General features: G+C 40.9%; 1 protein-coding gene across 3 annotated transcripts in view; it reads right to left on the bottom strand.

Moving 5' to 3' along the window:
• Positions 1–25,421, bottom strand: part of ncanb (neurocan b) — a 492,017-nt gene that overhangs the window by 359,023 nt on the left and 107,573 nt on the right. For 2 of the 3 annotated variants that reach the window (XM_061977842.1, XM_061977841.2), the window contains exon 2: positions 11,061–11,137. In XM_061977842.1, coding sequence (XP_061833826.1) covers positions 11,061–11,133 — 73 coding nt within the window. In that variant the 5' untranslated portion in view covers positions 11,134–11,137. The remainder of the gene's footprint in view (positions 1–11,060; positions 11,138–25,421) is intronic. The other variant, XM_061977843.2, reaches the window with a different exon arrangement.

The raw sequence follows: 25,421 nt of genomic DNA, 5'->3' as shown, positions 1-25,421 counted from the left end.
TACGTTCAATCTTGGGTTGTATGGATCCCATTACTTTTTTGTTTATCTTCCTCTTTCTGACAGAAAGAAAAAGTGATATAAAAAGCCTGAGAAAAATCCAAACTACCCAGTAAATTTTGGTCAAAATCAGTTGTTGTGACTTACTTTGACTTTAGAGGTTATACTGTTGAATTGTTTTAGAAAAGGCTATTAAATAAAAATGTATTGCCTTGTCATCTTCCGCCATCTTAGTTGAGTGTTCCGCATGGAGCAGACTATGAAATAGTGTTTTTTCCTGGAAAACAAGTCTGAACAAGACTGATTGTCTCATTGTCTGGCTCTCGAGATGTGCGCAGGCTAACCAACAGGGGGCGCCTCATGACTACTCCCCCAAGGGGGTCAGAGCTTTTCGGCCGGTCACTCAAACACAGCAGGAAACATTGTGTCTTAAATGCGTCTAAAGTCAGTTTAACCATGAATAATAGATCCAAACTCCTGATTAGTCTCTCCTAGTGTTGTCCCGATACCAATATTTTTGTTCCGGTACCAAAATTATTTCGATACTTTGGTACTTTTCTAAATAAAGGGGACCACAAAAATTGTTATATTATTGGCTTTATTTTAACAAAAAATCTTAGGGTACATTAAACATATGTTTCTTATCGCAATTTAGTCCTTAAATAAAATAGTGAACATACAAGACAACTTGTCTTTTAGTAGTAAGTAAACAAACAAAGGCTCCTAATTTAGCTGCTGACGTATGCAGTAACATTTATCATTCTATTATTTTGTCAAAATTATTAAGGACAAGTGGTAGACACCTTAATATTTATTACATCCTATACTGTATATACTGTGTATACTATTTCATATTGCACTGGTACTGTATGTGACTTCCGTACTTTTACTTGTACTGATACTTCTACCATAACTACTGGGACTTATTGTGCAACTTATTGTCTTGTAATTAATGTACATCAGAGCTATACAAATTGTTGTATTTTTTGTATTTAGTGTATTAGATTCAGCAACTAGTGTTTGGATCCCACTGTACGCAATATCTGAAGAGCATGGAAAAAAGCATTTCACTGTGGTGTATTCTGCATGTGACGAATAAAACCCTTGAACCTTGGTAGAAAATGTATTCTTAAAGGGGAACATTATCACCAGACCTATGTAAGCGTCAATATATACCTTGATGTTGCAGAAAAAAGACCATATATTTTTTTAACCGATTTCCGAACTCTAAATGGGTGAATTTTGGCGAATTAAACGCCTTTCTATTATCCGCTCTCGGAGCGATGACGTCACAACGTGACGTCACATCGGGAAGCAATCCGCCATTTTCTTACGTTCGTCGGTGTGTTGTCGGAGGGTGTAACAACACGAACAGGGACGGATTCAAGTTGCACCAGTGGCCCAAAGATGCGAAAGTGGCAAGAAATTGGACGAAATTTGTTCAAAATACGAGGGTGTGGGGAAAGCCGACGAAATGGTCAGTCGTTTGTTCCGCACACTTTACCGACGAAAGCTATGCTATGACAGAGATGGCAAGAATGTGTGGATATCCTGCGACACTCAAAGCAGATGCTGACATCAACTCCAAAACTGGACGGATCAGCTTTCAGGAAAAGAGAGCGGATGAGGGTATGTCTACAAAATATATTAATTGATGAAAACTTTATTCATTACTCGCGGTTTTACGTAAATTATTATACATAAACTGTGTTTACCAATAATTTAGCTTAAAAACATTTATTTTTTCCAATCATTCGAGTACATTCGGGTAGTCTTGTGTAATGCAGTATTTTGTGTCTATTTAGGTATGGTTAACCTGAGTGCTGAAATAATGGAAAAATATATGTTCTTAGCGCGCCTGAAATGGGCTGTCTGCACTCTCAAAGTGCATGTTGTTGCCAAATGTATTTCATATGCTGTAAACCTAGTTCATAGTTGTTAGTTTCCTTTAATGCCAAACAAACACATACCAATCGTTGGTTAGAAGGCGATCGCCGAATTCGTCCTCGCTTTCTCCCGTGTCGCTGGCTGTCGTGTCGTTTTGGTCGGTTTCGCTTGCATACGGTTCAAACCGATATGGCTCAATAGCTTCAGTTTCTTCTTCAATTTCGTTTTCGCTACCTGCCTCCACACTACAACCATCCGTTTCAATACATGCGTAATCTGTTGAATCGCTTAAGCCGCTGAAATCCGAGTCTGAATTCGAGCTAATGTCGCTATACCTTGCTGGTCTATCCGCCATGTTTGTTTGTGTTGGCATCACTATGTGACGTCACAGGAAAATGGACGGGTGTATATAACGATGGTTAAAATCAGGCACTTTGAAGCTTTTTTTTTAAGGGATATTGCGTGATGGGTAAAATTTTGAAAAAAACTTTGAAAAATAAAATAAGCCACTGGGAACTGATTTTTAATGGTTTTAACACTTCTGAAATTGTAATAATGTTCCCCTTTAATCTACTTGTTCATTTACTGTTAATATCTGCTTACTTTCTCTTTTAACATGTTCTATCTACATTTCTGTTAAAATGTAATAATCACTTATTCTTCTGTGGTTTGATACTTTACATTAGTTTTGGATGGTACCACAAATGTGGGTATCAATCCGATACCAAGTAGTTACAGGGTCATACATTGGTCATATTCGAAGTCCTCATGTGTCCATGGACATATTTCCTGAGTTTATAAACATAGTATACATTTTTTTTTTAAACTAAAGAAGATGTTGTGATGCCCAAAAATAGACGTAATCATTGTAGTATCGACTAGATACGTGCCTGTACTTAATATCATTACAGTGGATGTCAGGTGTAGATCCACCAATGGCGTTTGTTTACATTTGGTGAGCTACGGTGTATAGTGAAGCATGTTTAGCTATTCCTCGTCCTGCAGGGATGATACTTGTAAGAAACGTACTTTATTTGTCGCCATGGAGGCGAGGATTAGTGATTTACAAGTAGCTACAACACTGCCGACGGCGGGTGGACGTTAGCCGCTAGCTAGCTAGCCATGTCTTAAAGCACCTCCACTGAGGGCGTTTCAGTGTTATAACTTCACCTTTATCGTTAGTTTTTAGACCAAAATGCGTCCGTTCTCCCTTTTCTGTCTACACACTATGTCTGCTTGTAAGTACTCTGTGATTGTGCGCTGCCGAACATGCTCGTCTGCTCGTAAAACCAGCAATGACTCGACGTGACGATGACGCTGGCACGGGGGGGTGCGGGACCGGTACGTTTCAGAGGCGGTATAGTATCGAAAATGATTCATTAGTATAGCGGTACTTTACTTATACCGTAGAACCCGAGTCTCTCCTAGTCTTCTATGTTTATTTGTCATCTCGTCTACCGGTGTGCCAAAAAATAAAAAATTAATCCGGCCTCATGAATGAGCAAATCAGTAAAATCATCGACGGAGCCATCAGTCTTTAAACGAGTTGTTCCCAATCGTTGGCCCACAGCAGCGGTTTGCAATTAGCGTCACAGAAGCAACTCGAGTTAATCTGACATTTCTGTCTTTTTTTGGGTCATTTTTCTCGGTGGCGTCTCGCAGCTACGCCGCTGAGCCGGTTATTCCACGCGTTTGGACGGCTTAATGCTTCCCATCAAGCGCTGCCAACAACACGTTTGAATCCGCCTGAGTTTCCTATTTAATCTTTGATTTGTTGATGTTCTATTCTTAATCTCCTCATTATGTGGCAGACACTTATCCCATCTCAAGGGAGAGTTTTTTTTTTTTTTTGCTTTGCAGTTAAATGTCTAATGTTTTAAGTTTGATGAGTCAGGACAGACAGTTGCAAATGCTTATTTGAGCTGTTGGTTGCTGTTGTTGGGGAGTTTTTTTTAATGAACTCAGTTTCACCAATAAAAGTAATGCCTCAGGTTATCAGTTGTTGGCCTAGTCAAGGTTGCAATAACTTCTTAAACATAACTGGCTTCGATCTGGCCTGGGCAATTATTTTGACTCGAGGGGCCAAATTTAGAGAAAAAAAAAAAAAAGTATACCTCATTTTGGTAACACTTTAGTATGGTGAACATATTCTAAGTAACAAAGACTTAATATAAAGTTATTTGGACACTAGGGGAACATATAAAGGTTAGGGTTAGGGTTACTAATAAGCAATAATTCTGAGGTTAGTTAATGGCTTACTGGTTGTTTAGGCCATGCAGAATAAGGCATTAATAAGTACTTAATAATGACTAATTAAGAGCCAATATGTTACTAATTTGCATGTTAATAAGCAACTAATTAATGGTGAATATGTCCCCTATACTAAAGTGTTACCCTATTTTTAGGAACACTAATACAAAAACTCACAATAATGTCTGATTGAATGCTAAAAACGTTATGACAGACCACCTTAAAAACGGAATAGAATTTTAATTTTTTTTACAGAATGAGACACCCAGAATGTACATGAAAAGAAAGAATGTGGGATTTACAATATTAACTATTAATTGTTTTTTTTATAAAAAATAAGGTAACACTTTACTATGGGGAACATATTCACTAGAGATGTCATGTCTGTGATCATGTTTTGTTTAGTTATGTTTTGCTTGGTTTTTGGACACGTTTTAGTTCTTGTCTTCACTCCCTTTGTCACCATAGTAACCATTAGTTTCTCCTGGTTCACATCGTCATGTCACGCACCTGTCTCACGTTTTCATATTTTGAGTCACGCACCTGTTTTCACTAATCATGTCATCACTATTTAAGCCTGTAGTTGCCAGGCAGTCAGCCTGGCGACATCACTCTTGACACACTCCTGATACTCTGTTTCATGTTCATAGTCCATGCTGCCCTGTTCACGTCATCGCAAGTACGTTTTTGTTGATTAATGCCACAGTTAGTGTCTTTTGTTTTTTGTGTCCATAGTTCTGCCTTTGTGCGAGTTTTTGTTTTTATAGCCAAGTTTTGTACTTCCGCCCTTGTGCGCGCCTTTTGTTTATTCCTTTAAGTGTTCAAATTAAATATGCATTTACCTTCACGCCATGTCCGGTCCAAATCATTTGCACCATGGGAAAACAAACCACGCCAAAGTCCAAGTCGTGACAAGAGATGTCCGATAATATCGGACTGCCGATATTATCGGCCGATAAATGCTTTAAAATGTAATATCGGAAATGATCAATATCGGTTTCAAAATTATCGGTATCTGGTTCAAAAAGTAAAATTTATGACTTTTTAAAACGGCAATGTTTACAAGGACGTAGGGAGAAGTACAGAGCGCCAAGAAACCTTAGGCACTGCCTTTGCGTGCCGGCTTTTCGCACACACAAGGCATACTTGATCATAAGCCATACAGGTCACAATGAGGGTGGCCGTATAAACAACTTTAACACTGTTACAAATATGCGCCACACTGTGAACCCACACCAAACAAGAATGACAAACATTTCTGGAGAACATCCGCACCGTAACACAACATAAACACAACAGAACAAATACCCAGAACCCCTTGCAGCACTAACTCTTCCGGGACGCTACAATATACACCCCCGCAACCCTCTACCCTGCCCCCCCACCCCCCAACCTCCTCATGCTCTCTCAGGGAGAGCATGTCCCAAATTCCAAGCTGCTGTTTTGAGGCATGTTAAAAAAAAATAATGCACTTAGTGACTTCAATAATAAATATGGCAGTGCCATGTTGGCATTTTTTTCCATAACTTGAGTGGATTTATTTTGGAAAACCTTGTTACATTGTTTAATGCATCCAGCGGGGCATCACAACAAAATTAGGCATAATAATGTGTTAATTCCACGACTGTATATATCGGTATCGGTTGATATCGGAATAGGTAATTAAGAGTTGGACAATATCGGAATATTGAATATCGACAAAAAGCCATTATCGGACACCTCTACTATTCACCATTAATTAGTTGCTTATTAACATGCAAATTAGTAACATATTGGCTTTTAATTAGTCATTATTAAGTACTTATTAATGCCTTCTTCTGCGTGGCTTTATTATACAACCAGTAAGCCATTAACTAAGAGTTTTCCATTAATATCCTTAGAATTATTGCTTATTAGTAACCCTAACCCTATCCCTTATATGTTCCCTTAGTGTCCAAATAACTCTAAATTAAGTCTTTGTTACTTAGAATGTTCCCCGTACTAAAGTGTTACCAAAAATAAAAATATACTATATTAAATATGAACGATAAAACACTGAATATTGACAACATATGAATGTCACACCCCCTCTCAATCGACATATTTTACATTTAATCGAAACGCAACGAAAATGCAACAAAAACGGCGAAATATGAAGAGAAAAAAAACACTTCCAATCTGATATATCTGATATATCACTAAGTTTAGAACTTTCTTGTAAAAATCTCCGTCTGTCACCGCCCGTCAGCTTGTGAATTAGTGATCGGTTTATCCATTTGCAAGTTTTATCAGCCCATCCATCAAAATGTATCTGTTCCTGCCTAAACTTTCCCTCCACTTCCTTCGTTGGATGCCCGTCCAACAGACTGTGTGCTGTCTCCTCCGTTCGTATTGTTCCTGCCTTTGGTGGCGGTAGAAAAGAAACACAGCAGACGTTGGCACTGTGAGTCAAGCCTCCCAAGCAGAGGGTGTGCAGAGAACACAACCAACCCTCCCTTTGTTTTCTGGATGCCTCGGAAAGCCTGCGGATACAACCGCCAGGTGGTTTTTCCAAGCGCACTTACACAGAAAGAGGAACTGTGCTGTGATGACACACGTGCCTGTGCCAAGCGGAGCATGCCATGCACATAACTTTGGTGGAGTTTGTTTTTTAAAAAAAGACAAGGATGTCTCCTATTCCCCAGCGCTCTCTTGATTCCTTTTCAGATGGGTAACTTCGGAACGAGCGATGCAAGATGGAGGAGTGGTACCAAAGCCGGTACAGCTTTCCACCGAACAGCTCAATTAACTGTAGCTCCACTTTCAAACTGTTGGGGTTCAGTGGTTTGTTCAAGAGGCCTTGCCCAGTGCTCAGGAAGTGGAACTTCCCTGCAGCAACCATACCCAATTTGGATGACGTCGTCTGTAGCAGGAATCGAACCCATGACACCCCTCAGTCTAAAGCCTTGAGTCCTTTTAGACATCTTAGGCCCTGTCTACATAAAGCCGGATAACTCCTTAAACGAATAATTATTTAGCCTAAGCACCGTGTCAGCCCTTTGTCACCGATTCTGTTCATAACTTTTATGGACAGAATTTCTAGGAGCAGTCAAGGCGTTGAGGGGATCCGGTTTTTGCAGATGATGTGGTCCTGATGGCTTCATCTGGCCAGGATCTTCAGCTCTCACTGGATCGGTTCGCAGCTAAGTGTGAAGCGACTGGGATGGGAATCAGCACCTCCAAATCCGAGTCCATGGTTCTCGCCCGTAAAAGGGTGGAGTGCCATCTCCGGGTTGCGGAGGAGACCCTGCCCCAAGTGTAGGACTTCAAGTACCTCGGAGTCTTGTTCACAAGTGAGGGAAGAGTGGATCGTGAGATCGACAGGCGGATCGGTGCGGCGTCTTCAGTAATGCGGACGCTGTATCGATCCGTTGTGGTGAAGAAGGAGCTGAGCCGGAAGGCAAAGCTCTCAATTTACCGGTCGATCTACGTTCCCATCCTCACCTATGGTCATGAGCTTTGGGTTATGACCGAAAGACCAAGATCACGGGTACAAGCGGCCGAAATGAGTTTCCTCTGCCGGGTGGCGGGGCTCTCCTTTAGAGATAGGGTGAGAAGCTCTGCCATCCAGGGGGAGCTCAAAGTATAGCCGCTGCTCCTCCACATCGAGGGGAGCCAGATGAGGTGGTTCGGGCATCTAGTCAGGACGCCGTGTTTAGGGCACGTCCGACCGGTAGGAGGCCACGGGGAAGACTCAGGACACGTTGGGAAGACTATGTCTCCCGGCTGGCCTGGGAACACCTCGGGATCCCCCGGGAAGAGCTGGACGAAGTGGCTGGGGAGAGGGAAGTCTGGGCTTCCCTGCTTAGGCTGATGCGCCTGTGACCTGACATCGGATAAGCGGAGGAAGATGGATGGATGGACCGTGTCAGCCACACTAAACCCTCGTTTAAGGTAACCCTTCCTTGGATAATTTTTTTACACGGGTGGGTGCGCCGTGTATTTCTTGAATCTCCGGCTCTTAGCTTTGTATGGCCTCATTGATCGTTTAAAAACTGAGTTCTGAGAGGAAGTGAAGTCAGAAAGACCACGCCCCACACAGGAAGTGACGTCAGAAAGAACGCGCCACAGCCAGCTTCATAACAACCGGAGCTAATCAATGGAAATATGGAGGCGAGTCATCCAGACATGTTTCTCCTTCTTCTACATGTACAGACACTTGTGGAAATCACACATGAATACCTTAAGTGAAGGAAACGCACGATTGCAGCTATTTGGGATACAACACTTCTCAGACGGCAAGAGAACTTTGGAATGTCCAGGTGAGCTGTGATTCTACTTACCAAAAAACGTTGTCCATTTGTCGAAGAGGAGACAACGAGAATGTGGGCTCCCGTGGATGTGATACAAAAAGGTAGCGTGTGCTTTGTATTACCTGGCCGACGAGAGAAGGCTACGGAAAACATCGAATGCATTTGGACTGGCACAGCAGACTATCAGTTATTGTCCGCAATGTATGTCGCGGACTCAACGTCTATGTCCAGAGTATATAAAGTCACCAAAAACGAATGGACAATGAAGGTGAAGGCAAAAGAGTGAGGAGTGTCCTGACCAGATATCTACATCCCTAGATTGACTGATGTAAAATGTTCTTTATCACATTGTTTATTTTCACACGTCCACTAAAGATTTGATTAATTTATGATGGCTCATTTGTGATTCACTACAATAGGGCCCAGATTCCAGTTAATTGAAATACCACAACACTAGATATTGTTCAGATAAGTTAAATTTAATTTAAGAACTTGCACACAAAGCAACACTGGAGGTGACTATGACGTGCGCATTTTCCACGCATGCATACTAGGTCGCGTTGCGCCGGCGGACTGAGGTGGGGTCTTAAACAACCATTGTGTGTGTGTGTGGACAAGGATAAGGTTAGGTGGGATTTACCCTGGATTATTTTAGCCGGTTTAGTGTAGAAGGGGCCTTACAGAACCATATCCTTGGAATTCCACTGGAATATTTAAATTGTTCTCATTCCTACCTAAACGAGTTGTCTTATATCAAAGGTTTATAGATGTATACAGTACATGCAAAAGACTCCAAACAAAGTCTCTCCAAGAAAATCTGAGCTTTTTTTTCCTTGTCACCGTATTTTCTGGACCATAGGCACACTGCCGATGAGCGGGTCTATTCAGGTCTTTTTTCATACAAAAGGCGCACTGGATTGTAAGGCGCATTAAAAGGGGTCATATTATGATTTTTTTTTTTTTTTAATTTAAAACATTTCCTTGTGGTGTACACTACGGTAGCGGTACGGAATACAGTGGCGGAAATTTTCAGGACTTATCCATCCATCCATCTTCTTCCGCTTATCCGAGGTCGGGTCGCGGGGGCAGCAGCCTAAGCAGGGAAGCCCAGACTTCCCTCTCCCCAGCCACTTCGTCCAGCTCTTCCTGTGGGACCCCGAGGCATTTCCAGGCCAGCCGGGAGACATAGTCTTCCCAACGTGTCCTGGGTCTTCCCCGCGGCCTCCTACCGGTCGGACGTGCCCTAAACACCTCCCTAGGGAGGCGTTCGGGTGGCATCCTGACCAGATGCCCGAACCACCTCATCTGGCTCCTCTCGATGTGGAGGAGCAGCGGCTTTACTTTGAGCTCCCCCCGGATGGCAGAGCTTCTCACCCTAAGGGAGAGACCCGCCACCCGGCGGAGGAAACTCATTTCGGCCGCTTGTACCCGTGATCTTGTCCTTTCGGTCATAACCCAAAGCTCATGACCATAGGTGAGGATGGGAACGTAGATCGACCGGTAAATTGAGAGCTTTGCCTTCCGGCTCAGCTCCTTCTTCACCAAAACGGATCGATACAGCGTCCCCATTACTGAAGATGCCGCACCGATCCGCTTGTCGATCTCACGATCCACTCTTCCCTCACTCGTGAACAAGACTCCGAGGTACTTGAACTCCTCCACTTGGGGCAAGATCTCCTCCCCAACCCGGAGATGGCACTCCACCCTTTTATACACACACCATAATACTTATACCTCTGACTACGGTAGCCGTAATGGGCCGACAATCCATCAAGCGTTCATACTAAAACATTTTGACAGATTTTGTGTGTGATGTTCTTTATTTTCAATGGAACATTTAAAGTTGTGGCGTTGTTTACTGGCGTCATATTGCAGTCTACACATATCTCTTATGTATGACTGCCATCTACTGGTCACACTAATCATTACACCATGTCCATCCATCCATCCATTTTCTACCGTTTGTCCTTTTCGGGGTCGCGGGGGGGGTGCTGGAGCCTATCTCAGCTGAATTCGGGCGGAAGGCGGGGTACCAAATAAAATTGCTTCGAGGTCGGTAAGCACAACCGGAATTATTCCGTACATTAGGCGCACCGTGTTATAAGGCGCACTGTCGATTTTTGAGAAAATGGAAGGATTTTAGTGGCTCAGTGTCCTCCCTGAGATCGGTAGGTCGAGAGTTCAAACCCCGGCCGAGTCATACCAAAGACTATAAAAATGGGACCCATTACCTCCATGCTTGGCACTCAGCATCAAGGGTTGGAATTGGGGGTTAAATCACCAAAATGATTCCAGAGCGTGGCCACCGCTGCTGCTCACTGCTCCCCTCACCTCCCAGGGGGTGGAACAAGGGTATGGGTCAAATGCAGAGGGTAATTTCACCACACCTAGTGTGTGCGTGACTATCAGTGGTACTTTAACTTTAACTTTAAGTACGCCTTATCGTCCAAAAAATAAGATATCGTATTTTTCGGAGTATAAGTCGCACCAGAGTATAAGTCGCACCTGCCGAAAATGCATAATAAAGAAGGAAAAAAATATATAAATCGCACTATGAAAAAAACTGCGACTTATATTCCGAAAAATACGGTACTTGCTAAATGAAAAAAAGGGGTGGGAGGTGGAGTTTGTGAAAGGTGAATGAGTTGGACTCACCATGGCTGACGGTGTGAAGCATTAGGAGGACCAGCAAGGTCTGAAGTCGACACGTCGGCATGACGTCGCACATCCTGCTGCAAAAAAGAGAAGACTGTGAGATAAACACATTTTGTCTCTGCGGTTCCTCTTATCCACACTCTCTTCGGATTGAGAGCTGTCACTTCATCCATCCTTGTGATTTACGGCGCACTCCAAAGCCCCTTTTAAGGCTGGAAAACATTCATTTTAAGCCTTTTTAAAAAAAAAAAAAAGTCAACTCGCTGTTACCTTCATGTTTCATCTCTCTCAAGTGTAATTTGAACTATAGGCCATTATCTCTACACTTCAGAGACAATCATCTCCCATTTGGACAGCGAGCACTTATCCTTAATGACGTTTAAAGCCCCATTCCGCTTTTGTCTTTTCCCATTTATTCCTAATCAGCACCACCGGGTGGATTTAAGTCTATCCCAGCATGCACTGGCTCACTTTGTGCCAGCACGAGTTAACAAAAAAAAAAAAAAGAGCCAAAGTTGTCTGACTTTTTACAAGCGTTTTATGATCCGCCGATAGAAATGGCGCATTTTTCAAAGCGCTGCTTGCACAGCAGCAAGAAACACATTTATTTAGTGATGCATATCAACAAGAGGAACAAGCAGATAAGGGCGCAGCAGCCGTATCGTACATGACGTGTGCGGAAAGACTTTCCAGTGCAGAGCAGAGTGTCACGGCGGCGAGGACAATGTCACATTATACAGTAAGTACGCTATCCTGCGTGTCAATACTCGCTATTTGGCTGGCAGGCTGACAGGGCGAGCACAACACTTCCCTGCAGCTAAGCAGCTGTCACATTCAAGTTCGGCTCTAATACACACAGCCGCCTGGTTTATTTGGGTACTTAAAGAGGACATGATGGAGCCAAAAAATATCCCTTAAAAGTGGAACGACTTTTTCACTTCCGACACAACACTGATATTGGAACCCTGAGTTGCTGCCATTAAATTCTAAGTTAATGATTTTTTGCAAAAAAAATATGTTTCTCAGTTCGAACATTAAATATGTTATATGTTATGTCTTTGCAGTCTATTCAATTGAATATAAGTTGACAAGGATTTGCAAATCATTGTTTTTATTTACGATTTACACAACGTGCCAACTTCACTGGTTTTGGGTTTTGTATTTAAGTCACATTTATTTTGTAAAGCACCACAATGTGCTTCACGACCAGTGTTGTTAAAAAGTAACGCGTTACTGTAAAGCCGTTACTTTCGGCGGTAAATAGTAATCTAACGCGTTATTTTTTTATATTCAGTAACTTACTACATGGTGCGTTATTACATAAAAAATAACGTAAAATAACGCAGTATCGGCTAGAAACTGAGAAGATCTGAGTGTTTTATTGCAGCGCTGCGGAAGAGGCGACAAGAAAGAGGCGCGCTGCGCACTGTCTGCGTGTATATATGTGTGTGTGTGTGGGTGTGTGTGGGTGTGTGTGTGTGTGTGTATGGGAGGGAGCGTGTCTGTGTTTACTGAGGCGACAAGAAAGAGGCGCGCTGCGCACTGTCTGCGTGTATATATGTGTGTGTGTGTGGGTGTGTGTGGGTGTGTGTGTGTGTGTGTATGGGAGGGAGCGTGTCTGTGTTTACTAACAAGACATCATGGCGAAGCCCGAAGCAGAGTTTCTTAACATGGAGACATTCTCAATACTTTTCTTTTGTCGACCACAAAGAAAATAACATTTTAGTTAAATGTAAGTTGTGTCTTGGATCAAAGATCCTATCCTAGCAATTCAAATCTGCTGAAACAGCTACAAAAGCAACATGCTTCGACGAAGCTAGTACAAAGCACTTCACCTCCTAAGCAACAGCGGCTGGATTTTAACGAGGCACTGCGCACTGAAGGTACACACTGTCAATTCTCTTATATACTCTTTCATTCTAGACTTCTAGAGTGTTTGATTATCACATCACTCTAAATGTATAGACTATAAAGTTCACAAACATAAAGAGGGATGCTAGTGGGCCAGGCCAATCTTTCCTTATCTCTAAACTAAAACTGGGGAAATGTGTAGTGTTCTGGGCTTCAGACATGATTTTATTTCAGAATTCCTTGAGAGAGAAAAACGCCTGGTTAGGCTTTGTGTATGTAGTGTGTGCCTTCCTTGGTTTGCAGCTATGTTGTTATTATGCTGTTTGTTACTTATGTATGTTATGTTGCAGCGATTTAAAATAATTTTGTCAATTTGTTCTGGCCTGAAACAAATCGGCCCTTTGAAACATTTGTCTTTGTGTGTTGTATGTAGAGCACATTGCTTAGCAGAGTTCAGTGATGCAAATGCATGTCAAGTTGATCAACAGATTGTATTATTCTCCAGTGCAATAACAGTACTGAAATGAAGGCTAAAAGGGCATTAAATGGGGCCTTAAAAAAATAAAAAATAAAAAAATATATATACCAAATTTTTCGGACTATAAGTCACAGTTTTTTTCATAGTTTGGCCGAGCTCCAGTGCGACTTATATATGTTTTTTTCCTTCTTTATTATGCATTTTCGGCAGGTGCGACTTATACTCCGGCGCGACTTATACTCCGAAAAATACGGTAAGTAACTAAATAGTTACTTTTCACAGTAACACATTACTTTTTGGTGTAACTGAGTTAGTAACTGAGTTACTTTTGAAATAAAGTAACTAGTAACTGGTTTTCAGTAACTAACCCAACACTGTTCACGACACAGTTAAAATAGCACTGTGTATTCATTTTTACACAAAGAACATATGACACAGCTATAAAGATGGTCAAACTGCCTTCAAGCATGTGCGTGTATATACAGTATACGGTACACAATAATAAATGTGGCCCTACAGCTAAAGGACAGCCGTCAAATGAGGTGAAATGAAGTCAGTCCTGTGCAGCCCATGGGGCGCGGAGGGGTTGCGGTACGAGAGCGTAAATAATGAATGCCGACCCTCTTGGGAGACGTTGTGGTGCCCGAGGGCTGGAGGGAGGATTTGCCGTCTGCTATGGTGGAGATGCCGGATTTAGATAGCTCGTGTCAGTTTACAGTAGTGTAGGTAATGCCACGGATGCAAACACTGACATCCTAAAAATATCTAAGCGGTGTACGCCACAATGCAAGCAAAGGCATTAGTACAGAAAATCAAGGGTTTGGGTCACACAAATAAACCAATAAAAGGTTATGTTATTCATATTTGGGAGACAAATAGATCTTTAAAGTCACAAAACTTAGGATTTGCAAACTCACAATCAGAGCAGTAAAACTCCACTGTTACAAGATATCAAAAAAAACGTAGAATAATTTTTAGTTTTTACAATTTTATTTTAGACTTTACGTGGATGAGCTGCAAGATTGTATATATATCTATCTCTGGGAAATCGCAAAAAGCCGCTGCCTGACCAGGGCTCAGAAAATCTGTAGAGACTCCTTACTATGTTCCCCATACTTTAGTATGGGGAACATATTATGTTAATAAGCAACATATTATGTTAACATATTATGTTAATAAGCAACTAATTAATGGTTAATATGTTCCCCATACTAAAGTGATACGGACTTAATTTACAGTTATTTTGACACTAGGGGAACATATAAGGGTTAGGGTTACTAATAAGCAATAATTCTGAGATTATTGAGGGAATACTCTTAGTTAATGGCTTACTGGTTGTATAATAAGGCCATGCAGAATAAGGCATTAATAAGTACTTATAACGACTAATTAAGAGCCAATATCACTCAACACTTACGGTAACACTCAGCAAATAGATCCCACACATAGTCTCACACACACACACACTCTTGGAATTTAGTCACACTCCATTCTCAAGTTTATAGTATATCCATCCATCCATCCATCCATTTTCTACCGCTTATTCCCTTTGGGGTCGCGGGGGGCGCTGGAGCCTATCTCAGCTACAATCGGGCGGAAGGCGGGGTACACCCTGGACAAGTCGCCACCTCATCGCAGGTGTATATATATATATATATATATATATATATAATTGTCATTATATATGTATATATATAATAAAACAGAGCTACTACGCCCCCTTGTGGTCTGTGCCGTCTACTCCTCCTAAACATAAAAGCATGATGATGATCCACGGCTACTTGGCAAACAACAATTATAGCATTTCTAAGCCAGTGTTGTTTTTTTGAACTCCTGTACTTATCCATGTATTTATTTATTTATTGTATTTATTCATCGTTAATCTCTGTTTTAAATTATGATTTGTTTTTTTCATGTATTTATTATTTATACTCCTGTTACATTTTCACAAACTCGATTCTTGTTTCACCCGATTAGAAAATGTCAATGTTTAAACACAGGAAGTAAACACTTTTAGTAATTGCTGACATGAAAAAGGGGATAAGAATGAGAACTGCTTCTTCCTACTCCGTTTCGGACATGTTGAATTGTGCAAGTAAGCGTGTGAATTTTCGCAATGTATGTTGTTATTATTATGCATGTCACAAACAAATAAAACAAAACTATTCAGGCTGTTGTTTAAAGGGTAAAAGGCTAATTGTTGCTTTAAATCTTGAAAAGCAAATTGTACAGCTAATAAAAGAATCTACGGGCGGGGTGAATGCATAGCTAATTTGGTTAGTAGTTAAAAAAGGTAATTATACTTTGTACTAAAAAAAAGTTTTCTTTGTAATGAAGTAACAAAAGTCATTTTACCACTTTGATTGTTTTTGGCAACTTTTTCTTATTTTCTTTGCACGGTGATGTGCTGTGTTGATATGTTTCAGCATCTGCCCATAAGCCTTCAAATTCCTCACGAATAAATGAGCTGCAACAAATGAACGCGCCACTTAAACCTCCTGAGGATAATCAAACCTTTTGTGGCTCCCAGACAGGACTCATGCACTTCAAAACATTTCTGTTAGGAGTGTGTTTGTGTGGTGGTTCTTCACAATGACACTTTTGCCATATGACTTTAAAGTACTTTTAAAGTACAAAACCCTGTTTCCAACTGAGTTGGGAAATTGTGTTAGATGTAAATATAAACGGAATACAATGATTTGCAAATCCTTTTCAACCCATATTCAGTTAAATATGCTACAAAGACAACATATTTGATGTTCAAACAGATACTTTTTTTTTTTTTTTGCAAATAATCATTAACTTTAGAATTTGATGCCAGCAACACGTGACAAAGAAGTTGGGAAAGGTGGCAATAAATACTGATAAAGTTGAGGAATGCTCATCAAACACTTATTTGGAACATCCCACAAGTGAACAGGCAAATTGGGAACAGGTGGGTGCCATGATTGGGTATAAAAGTAGATTCCATGAAATGCTCAGTCATTCACAAACAAGGGTGGGGCGAGTGTCACCACTTTGTCAACAAATGTGTGAGCAAATTGTTGAACAGATTAAGAAAAACCTTTCTCAACCAGCTATTGCAAGGAATTTAGGGATTTCACCATCTATGGTCCGTAATATCATCAAAGGGTTCAGAGAATCTGGAGAAATCTCTGCACGTAAGCAGCTAAGCCCGTGACCTTCGATCCCTCAGGGTGTACTGCATCAACAAGTGACATCAGTGTGTAAGGGATATCACCACATGGGCTCAGAAACATTTCAGAAACCCACTGTCCGTAACTACAGTTGGTCGCTACATCTGTAAGTGCAAGTTAAAACTCTCCTATGCAAGGCGAAAACCGTTTATCAACAACACCCAGAAACGCCGTCGGCTTCGCTGGGCCTGAGCTCATCTAAGATGGACTGATACAAAGTAGAAAAGTGTTCTGTGGTCTGACGAGTCTACATTTCAAATTGTTTTTGGAAACTGTGGACGTAGTGTCCTCCGGACCAAAGAGGAAAAGAGCCATCCGGATTGTTATAGGCACAAAGTTGAAAAGCCAGCATCTGTGATGGTATGGGGATGTATTAGTGGCCAAAGTATGGGTAACTTACACATCTGTGAAGGCGCCATTAATGCTGAAAGGTACATACAGTTTTTGGAGCAACATATGTTGCCATCCAAGCAACATTACCATGGACGCCCCTGCTTATTTCAGCAAGACAATGCCAAGCCACGTGTTACATCAATGTGCCTTCATAGTAAAAGAGTGCGGGTACTAGACTGGCCTGCCTGTAGTCCAGACCTGTCTCCCACTGAAAATGTGTGGCGCATTATGAAGCCTAAAATACCACAACGGAGATCCCCGGACTGTTGAACAACTTAAGCTGTACATCAAGCAAGAATGGGAAAGAATTCCACCTGAGAAGCTTCAAAAATGCGTCTCCTCAGTTCCCAAACGTTTACTGAGTGTTGTTAAAAGGAAAGGCCATGTAACACAGTGGTGGACATGCCCTTTCCCAACTACTTTGGCACGTGTTGCAGCCATGAAATTCTAAGTTAATTATTATTTGCAAAAAAAATATAAAGTTTATGAGTTTGAACATCAAATATGTTGTCTTTGTAGTGCATTCAATTGATTATGGGTTGAAACGGATTTGCAAATCATTGTATTCCGTTTATATTTACATCTAACACAATTTCCCAACTCATATGGAAACGGGGTTTGTACTATCATTGCTTTCAGCTATTCCACCTCCATGTATAGGCCGCGATGAGCTGCCTACACAACACCCACGTACAAAATGATGCACCGCATGTGAACACCTCAGGGTGGAGGTTTTTAGGGCCTGCAAAAAACTTGACTGCTGAACGTCGCCCCCCCACTGCTAATTGCCGGCAACACTCCCGCTGCGAGTGTGATTCGCGGCGAGAGAAGATCCAGACAGAAGCTGGCATGTCAGACAGGGGTGCACGGCGCCCTGGCCGGCGTCTCATGGATGCTGACGGCGGGAGAGATGAGACAGAGCAGACAACCAGGAGGACAAAGAGACAAACGCTTAACTGTAGATTCAGATTTGGAGCCAAGCTGCATAATTGTGTTCTTTTTTCATACTGACAGCAGACATATGTTTTTAGGGACCGCAATGTCCCTATGGGACAGAGGACCCTATTGTAATTGTAAGGTTTTATTATTATTATTCCAACCGCCTCTTTGAGCTGTAGTTTGACCCCCTTAACATGCTTTAAAACTCACCATATTTGACACACACATCAGGACTGGCAAATTTTGCCATCTAATAAAAAAACCAAACCCTAAAACTCAAAATTGCGCTCTAGCGCCCCCTAGAAAAAAACACAGACAAAACTGCTTGTAACTTCCGGTAGGAATGTCGTAGAGACATGAAACAAAAACTTCTATGTAGGTCTGACTTAGACATAGATTTCAGAAATTGACATTCTTCAGCAAAAATCAACAAGTTGGAAATCCCCCCTTCAAAACAAAAGTTTTGTAAAAACAGTCACTTTTGCCTATTTGAGCTGTAATTTGACCCCCTTAACATGCTTCAAAACTCACCAAACTGGACACACACATCAGGACTGGCAAAAATTGTGATCTAATAAAAAAACCCAACCCCAAAACTCAAAATTGAGCTCTAGCGCCCCCTAGAAGAAAACACAGACACAACTGCTCCTAGGAAGAAAACTCAGACAAAACTGCCTTTAACTTCCAGTAGGAATGTCTTAAGAGACATGAATCAAAAACCTCTATGTAGGTCTTACTTAGACCTACATTTCATATATTGACAACCCCCAGCAAAAATCAACAGGAAGTTTGCAATTCCCACTTCAAAACAAAAGTTTTGTAAAAATCAGTCACTTTTTTTTAAACATTATCTCCTCTGAGCGTGTTTGTCGTGTCGGCTTCAAACTAGCACAGGAGAGAGATTGAACCCTTCTGCTTAAAAGTTGACCAAAGAGTTTTAATTACTGCTCCGGTTTGTATTTTATGTGCCGTCAAAGTCGGTCCCGTCCATTGCTGCTTGCAGCTTTAATTATATTTGTTATTTTTGTCATTTGTTATTTTATTGTTATTTATGCAGGTGTCTAAAAATACTAAACCAGCGTGTCTTTTGCATAATGTGTGAATGTGAAACCCTTTTTTTTTATTTTGTGTATTTCAGAATGGACTGATATAAAATGACATAATGCATGTACCGTATTTTCCGGACTATAAAGGTGCACTCAAGATCCTTTTTTAATTTTCTCAAAACTCGACAGTGCGCCTGATAACCCGGTGCTCCTAATGTACGGAATAATTCTGGTTTTGCTTACCGACCTCGAATCTATTGTATTTGGTACATGGTGAAATGATAGATACCAGTAGATGGCAGTCAAAAATAAGAAATACATGTAAGTAAGTACCAATGATAGTCACACACACACACACACACACACACACACACACACACACACACACACACACACACACACACACACACACACACACACACACACGAGGTGTGGCGAAATTATTCTCTGCATTTGACCCATCCCCTTGTTCACCCCCTGGGAGGTGAGGGGAGCAGTGGGCAGCAGCGGTGGCCGCGCTCGGGAATCATTATTGGTGATTTAACCCCCAATTCCAATCCTTGATGCTGAGTGCCAAGCATGGAGGTAATGGGTCTTAGACTGCAGTTGCATCAAAGGATCCCCTAGTTAGTATTTTGTTGCAGAAAATAAATGACTATCGGTAACACACGTCGTCACGCAAAAGGATACTCACAAAATATAGGAAAATGTAATGTTAGATTGCCTGTCGAGCAGGAAAACAGCCGTCCAATGTTGCTCCAAGACTGGCCTGCAAAGCCCTGCATCTTATATATGCCGGACCAATATTTATTACAGTTTTGGTTCTCCTTAGTTTTTTTTTTAAGACATACAGCATCTTACATTTCTTTCTCTGATGTCCTCTTATTGTTTTTTCTTTGCGGTACATGCTGTAACACTATATATTGCATCAGCCAACAAGAAGCCTCCTTTGTATGCTTTGTTCACCCCTCCTTTTTCTAAATCCTGGGGTAGGATCTGAGGGGTTGACCGCCACGAAGACAAATGTTTGTCTTCCAGGGTTTAATTTACTGTATTTTCCGGACTATAAGGCACACTTTAAATCATTTTTTTTTCCTCAAAACTCGACAGTGCGCCTTATAACCCGGTGCGCCTAATGTAAGGAATAAGTTTGGTTGAGCTTACCCACCACAAAGCATTTTTTTTTGGTACATGGTGTAATGATAAGTGTGACCAGTAAATGGCAGTCAAACATAAGAGATACATGTAGACTGCAATATGACTCATGTGAACAACACCAACATTGTATATGTTCCATTGAAAATATAGAACATTACACACAAAATTCTATCGAAATGTTTTAGTACGACTTTGGTAAGCTATGAAGCCGCACCGCTTGGTGGATTGTACTGTGCTTCAACGTACGAGTATTATTATGGTGTGTGTATAAGGTAAGACATTATCTGGCGTTTTGTTTCACAATATTATGCAAAAGCAACTTTTCTTACCTTCTGGTACTGGCTAAACTGTATTTGGGATCTGCATAAGTCCTGAAAAATTGTGCAAGTCCGCCTTTGTAGTCTGTCCCGACACCGTAGTCGATAAGCTTCTTCTTTTTCTCTATCTTCTTATGTGACATTCATCTTCCGCTGTTGCCATTTCTAATATAAAGTAGTGTAATGTTCTTACTTATATCTGCCATGAAAGTGCTAAAACATACCGGTGTAGTGAGTATACATTATTCACCCAAGGAACTTTAGCTATTAGAGAGTTCCAGTCGGACGTTTTTTCACGGGACACATTTCCGGCATATGAGGAGATGCTGCTCCGTTATTGATTAAAGTAAAGTCTGAATGTCATTAAAACAGTCAACTCCATCTTTTGACACTTCTTCCACTCCCGTCCTTGCACGCTACACCACTACAACAAAGATGACGGGGAGAAGACGCTGCCGAAGGTGAGCCACGTAAATAAGACCGCCCACAAAACGGCACATCCTGAAGAGACTGTCAGAATGTAAAATAATATGACCCCTTTAATGCGCCCTATAAAGGTAAAAGCCAGTTAATTAGAATATTTTGAAAAACTTGATTTATTTCAGTAATTGCATTCAAAAGGTGTAACTTGTACATTATATTTATTCATTGCACACAGACTGATGCATTCAAATGTTTATTTCATTTAATTTTGATGATTTGAAGTGGCAACAAATGAAAATCCAAAATTCCGTGTGTCACAAAATTAGAATATTACTTAAGGCTAATACAAAAAAGGGATTTTTAGAAATGTTGGCCAACTGAAAAGTATGAAAATGAAAAATATGAGCATGTACAATACTCAATACTTGGTTGGAGCTCCTTTTGCGTTAATGCGGCGTGGCATGGAGTCGATGAGTTTCTGGCACTGCTCAGGTGTTATGAGAGCCCAGGTTGCTCTGATAGTGGCCTTCAACTCTTCTGCGTTTTTGGGTCTGGCATTCTGCATCTTCCTTTTCACAATACCCCACAGATTTTCTATGGGGCTAAGGTCAGGGGAGTTGGCGGGCCAATTTAGAACAGAAATACCATGGTCCGTAAACCAGGCAAGGGTAGATTTTGCGCTGTGTGCAGGCGCCAAGTCCTGTTGGAACTTGAAATCTCCATCTCCATAGAGCAGGTCAGCAGCAGGAAGCATGAAGTGCTCTAAAACTTGCTGGTAGACGGCTGCGTTGACCCTGGATCTCAGGAAACAGAGTGGACCGACACCAGCAGATGACATGGCACCCCAAACCATCACTGATGGTGGAAACTTTACACTAGACTTCAGGCAACGTGGATCCTGTGCCTCTCCTGTCTTCCTCCAGACTCTGGGACCTCGATTTCCAAAGGAAATGCAAAATTTGCTTTCGTCAGAAAACATGACTTTGGACCACTCAGCAGCAGTCCAGCTCTTTTTTTCCTTAGCCCAGGTGAGACGCTTTTCGCGCTGTTTCTTGGTCAACAGTGGCTTGACACGAGGTATGCGGCAGTTGAAACCCATGTCTTTCAAGCGTCTCTTGGTGGTGGATCTTGAAGCACTGACTCCAGCAGCTGTCCACTCCTTCTGAATCTCCCCCACATTTTTGAATGGGTTTTTTTTCACAATCTTGACCAGGGCGCGGTGATCCCTATCGCTTGTACACTTTTTCTGACCACAGTTTTTCCTTCCCTTTGCCTCTCCATTAATGTGTTTGGACACAGAGCTCTGAGAACAGCCAGCCTCTTCAGCAATAACCTTTTGTGTCTTTCCCTCCTTGTGCAATGTGTCGATGGTTGCCTTTTGGACAGCTGTCAAATCTGAAGTCTTCCCCATGTTTGTGTAGGCTTCAGAACTGGACTGAGAGACCATTTAAAGCCCTTTGCAGGTGTTTTGAGTTAATCAGCTGATTAGTTTATGGCACCAGGTGTCTTCAAAATTTAACCCTTACACAATATTCTAATTTTGTGACACACGGAATTTTGGATTTTCATTTGTTGCCACTTCAAATCATCAAAATTAAATGAAATAAACATTTGAATGCATCAGTCTGTGTGCAATGAATAAATATAATGTACAAGTTACACCTTTTGAATGCAATTACTGAAATAAATCAAGTTTTTCAAAATATTCTAATTTACTGGCTTTTACCTCAATATGAAAAAAGATTGATAATAGACCATTCATCGGCAGTGCGCCTTATAATCCGGTGCGCCCTATGGTCCGGAAAATACGGCGCACTTACAAGTTGTCATGTCAATGGAAAGATATACATTAATAGTGTGTGTGTGTGTGTGTGTGTTCACACGTGTATGTGAATGGAAACACATCTATGTGAGTGAATGGACAGACAGCTGTTCACATTACGGACCTGATCTACTAAAGGTTTGCATGTACTAAAACATGTGTAAAATTGATAGCACACACACACACACACACACACACACACACACACACACACACACACACACACACACACACACACACACACACACACACACACACACACACACACACACACACACACACACACACACACACACACACACACACACACACACACACACACACACACACACACACACACACACACACACACACGATCTACTAAACGTGTGCAAAGTTGATTGCGTTTGTTAGGTGATAAGAATAAGGCGTGCAATCCATTTACCATATTTTTCGGAGTATAAGTTGCACCGGAGTATAAGTCGCACCTGCCGAAAATGCATAATAAAAAAGGAAAAAAAAACATAAGTCGCACTAGAGCCCGGCCAAACTATGAAAAAAACTGCGACTTATAGTCCGAAAAATACGGTAGCGTCTCTGTTTTCATAAATATGCAGAATATGTGCTGATCATCGAAACGCCCACGATACTGGGAGGAGATGATGCAAATATATTATGTGATTCATCAACAGCGATCACCGTTTTGCGAGCGCCATTTTTCGTTTTATTTAGCATGTCTGAAAATGATGTGCTAACCGACACAGTAATGCACACGCCTGTGAGAGAGGAGTGCTCGTGCTGCAGAGACAGATGATGGACAAAGAATCCTGCGTCCTACGTGTGTGTGTGGCAACATATTTGGACTGACATAGATACAAAATATTAGACATATCGTATATTCAGCAACATTCATTTCATTCAATATTTATTCATTTCAGGCAATGACATAAAAAAGTACAAGTTGACAACACATAATATAAATTAATATAGTGCAAAAGGTAATGTATAGTATGTAATGCATGATTGTCCAGTTTTGCCTGAAAGGGAGTGGGAAGAATAATAATTTATTTAATCCCACCCCCAGTTCTCCATTCAGTGATTATTCATATGAGTTTCACTCTTACTTTGTTCAAGGATTACAATACAGATGTTGTATCATAGTGGCATTACCACAGGTTACAATAATTATTACACTGTAACAATAATTTGTATCAACAATGTAGGAATAATGAATATACCATCAATGGTAATAGACAACATAGCAATAATGGTAAGGAAACATGGAGCACATGTTAACACTTTCAAACAGAGTATAGCAGCAGGTCAAATTAAAGACCCTCATCTCTATATTTGAACCAGACCCCATGTTTGTATAATAGTTTAAATCGATTAATAGTTTGGCATTGCTTGTGTTGTAAGTCCAGTTTGTTCCATAGTTTTACTCCGCATACAGACACACAAAAAGGTTTACGAGCGGTTTGAGCTCTCGGCAATGAGAAATATCCAAACATCTTTTATAATTGTATAGCTGGATGGTGGGTGACTTAGGTGGCTGATTAAAACAAATTCAATTGATGCGTTTGTGTCGGCTGGTGTTTTATTAATGTTAGTTTTTTTCATAGAGAAGATATGTTAATTAGGGATGTCCGATATTATCGGCCGATAAATGTGTTAAAATGTAATATCGGAAATTATCGGTATCTGTTTTTTTTTTGTTTTTTTATTAAATCAACATAAAAAACACAAGATACATTTACAATTAGTGCACCAACCCAAAAAACCTCCCTACCCCATTTACACTCATTCACACAAAAGGGTAGTTTCTTTCTGTTATTAATATTCTGGTTCCTACATTATATATCAATATATATCAATACAGTCTGTAAGGGATACAGTCCGTAAGCACACATGATTGTGCGTGCTGCTGGTCCACTAATAGTACTAACCTTTAACAGTTAATTTTACTCATTTTCATTAATTACTAGTTTCTATGTAACTGTTTTTATGTTGTTTTTATTCAAGAAATTTTTTTAAATTTATTTATCTTATAATTTTTTTTTTAAAAGTACCTTATCTTCACCATACCTGGTTGTCCAAATTAGGCATAATAATGTGTTGATTCCACGACTGCATATATCGGTTGATATCGGTATCGGTAATTAAAGAGTTGGACGGCAAAAAGCCATTATCGGACATCCCTATTAATAATATATGTCATATGTGGAAAACCTGCAGTCAGTGCCGCAACATCTCCAATGAACACAATTTCAATGCGAAAAAAAGAAAAAAAACAAAGTGGTTTCAATGTAGGTGCACTACAGGACTGCTTCTAAAATGCCCCCAAAAAAGTGGTGCATGACTGCTGCGTGTTTCAAAACATAGCAAAACACCACAAGATGTAGTAGTAGTAGTAAACGGCATTTTATGGATTGCACACGCTGTTTAGCGCGTGGTATTTGGATCTTAGTAAATCAGCATGTGTGTGTGTGTGCGTGTGTGTGTGAATGAATAGCAATGTTTTCATTGTCTGTAAGAGAATGGACAGATATAATGTATAGTGACATATGTATTATATATAAAATGGTTTAGACCCGATTTCCAACATGAATGTGTTCATGTGAATGGACAGACAGATGTTTACATTGTGAATATGTGGTATGCAGTGGACAGTATGTTAACTTATGTGCACACAGTCGTCTCTCGCCTCATTGCGCTTCGAAGTTTGCGGCATCACTATATCACTGATTTTCTGTTTGGT

The sequence above is a fragment of the Nerophis lumbriciformis genome, linkage group LG18 (assembly GCF_033978685.3).
Source record: "Nerophis lumbriciformis linkage group LG18, RoL_Nlum_v2.1, whole genome shotgun sequence".
NCBI lineage: Eukaryota > Metazoa > Chordata > Actinopteri > Syngnathiformes > Syngnathidae > Nerophis > Nerophis lumbriciformis.
The sequence above is the reverse complement of the archived record's forward strand: the minus strand, read 5'-3'. Positions and strand labels throughout refer to the sequence as shown.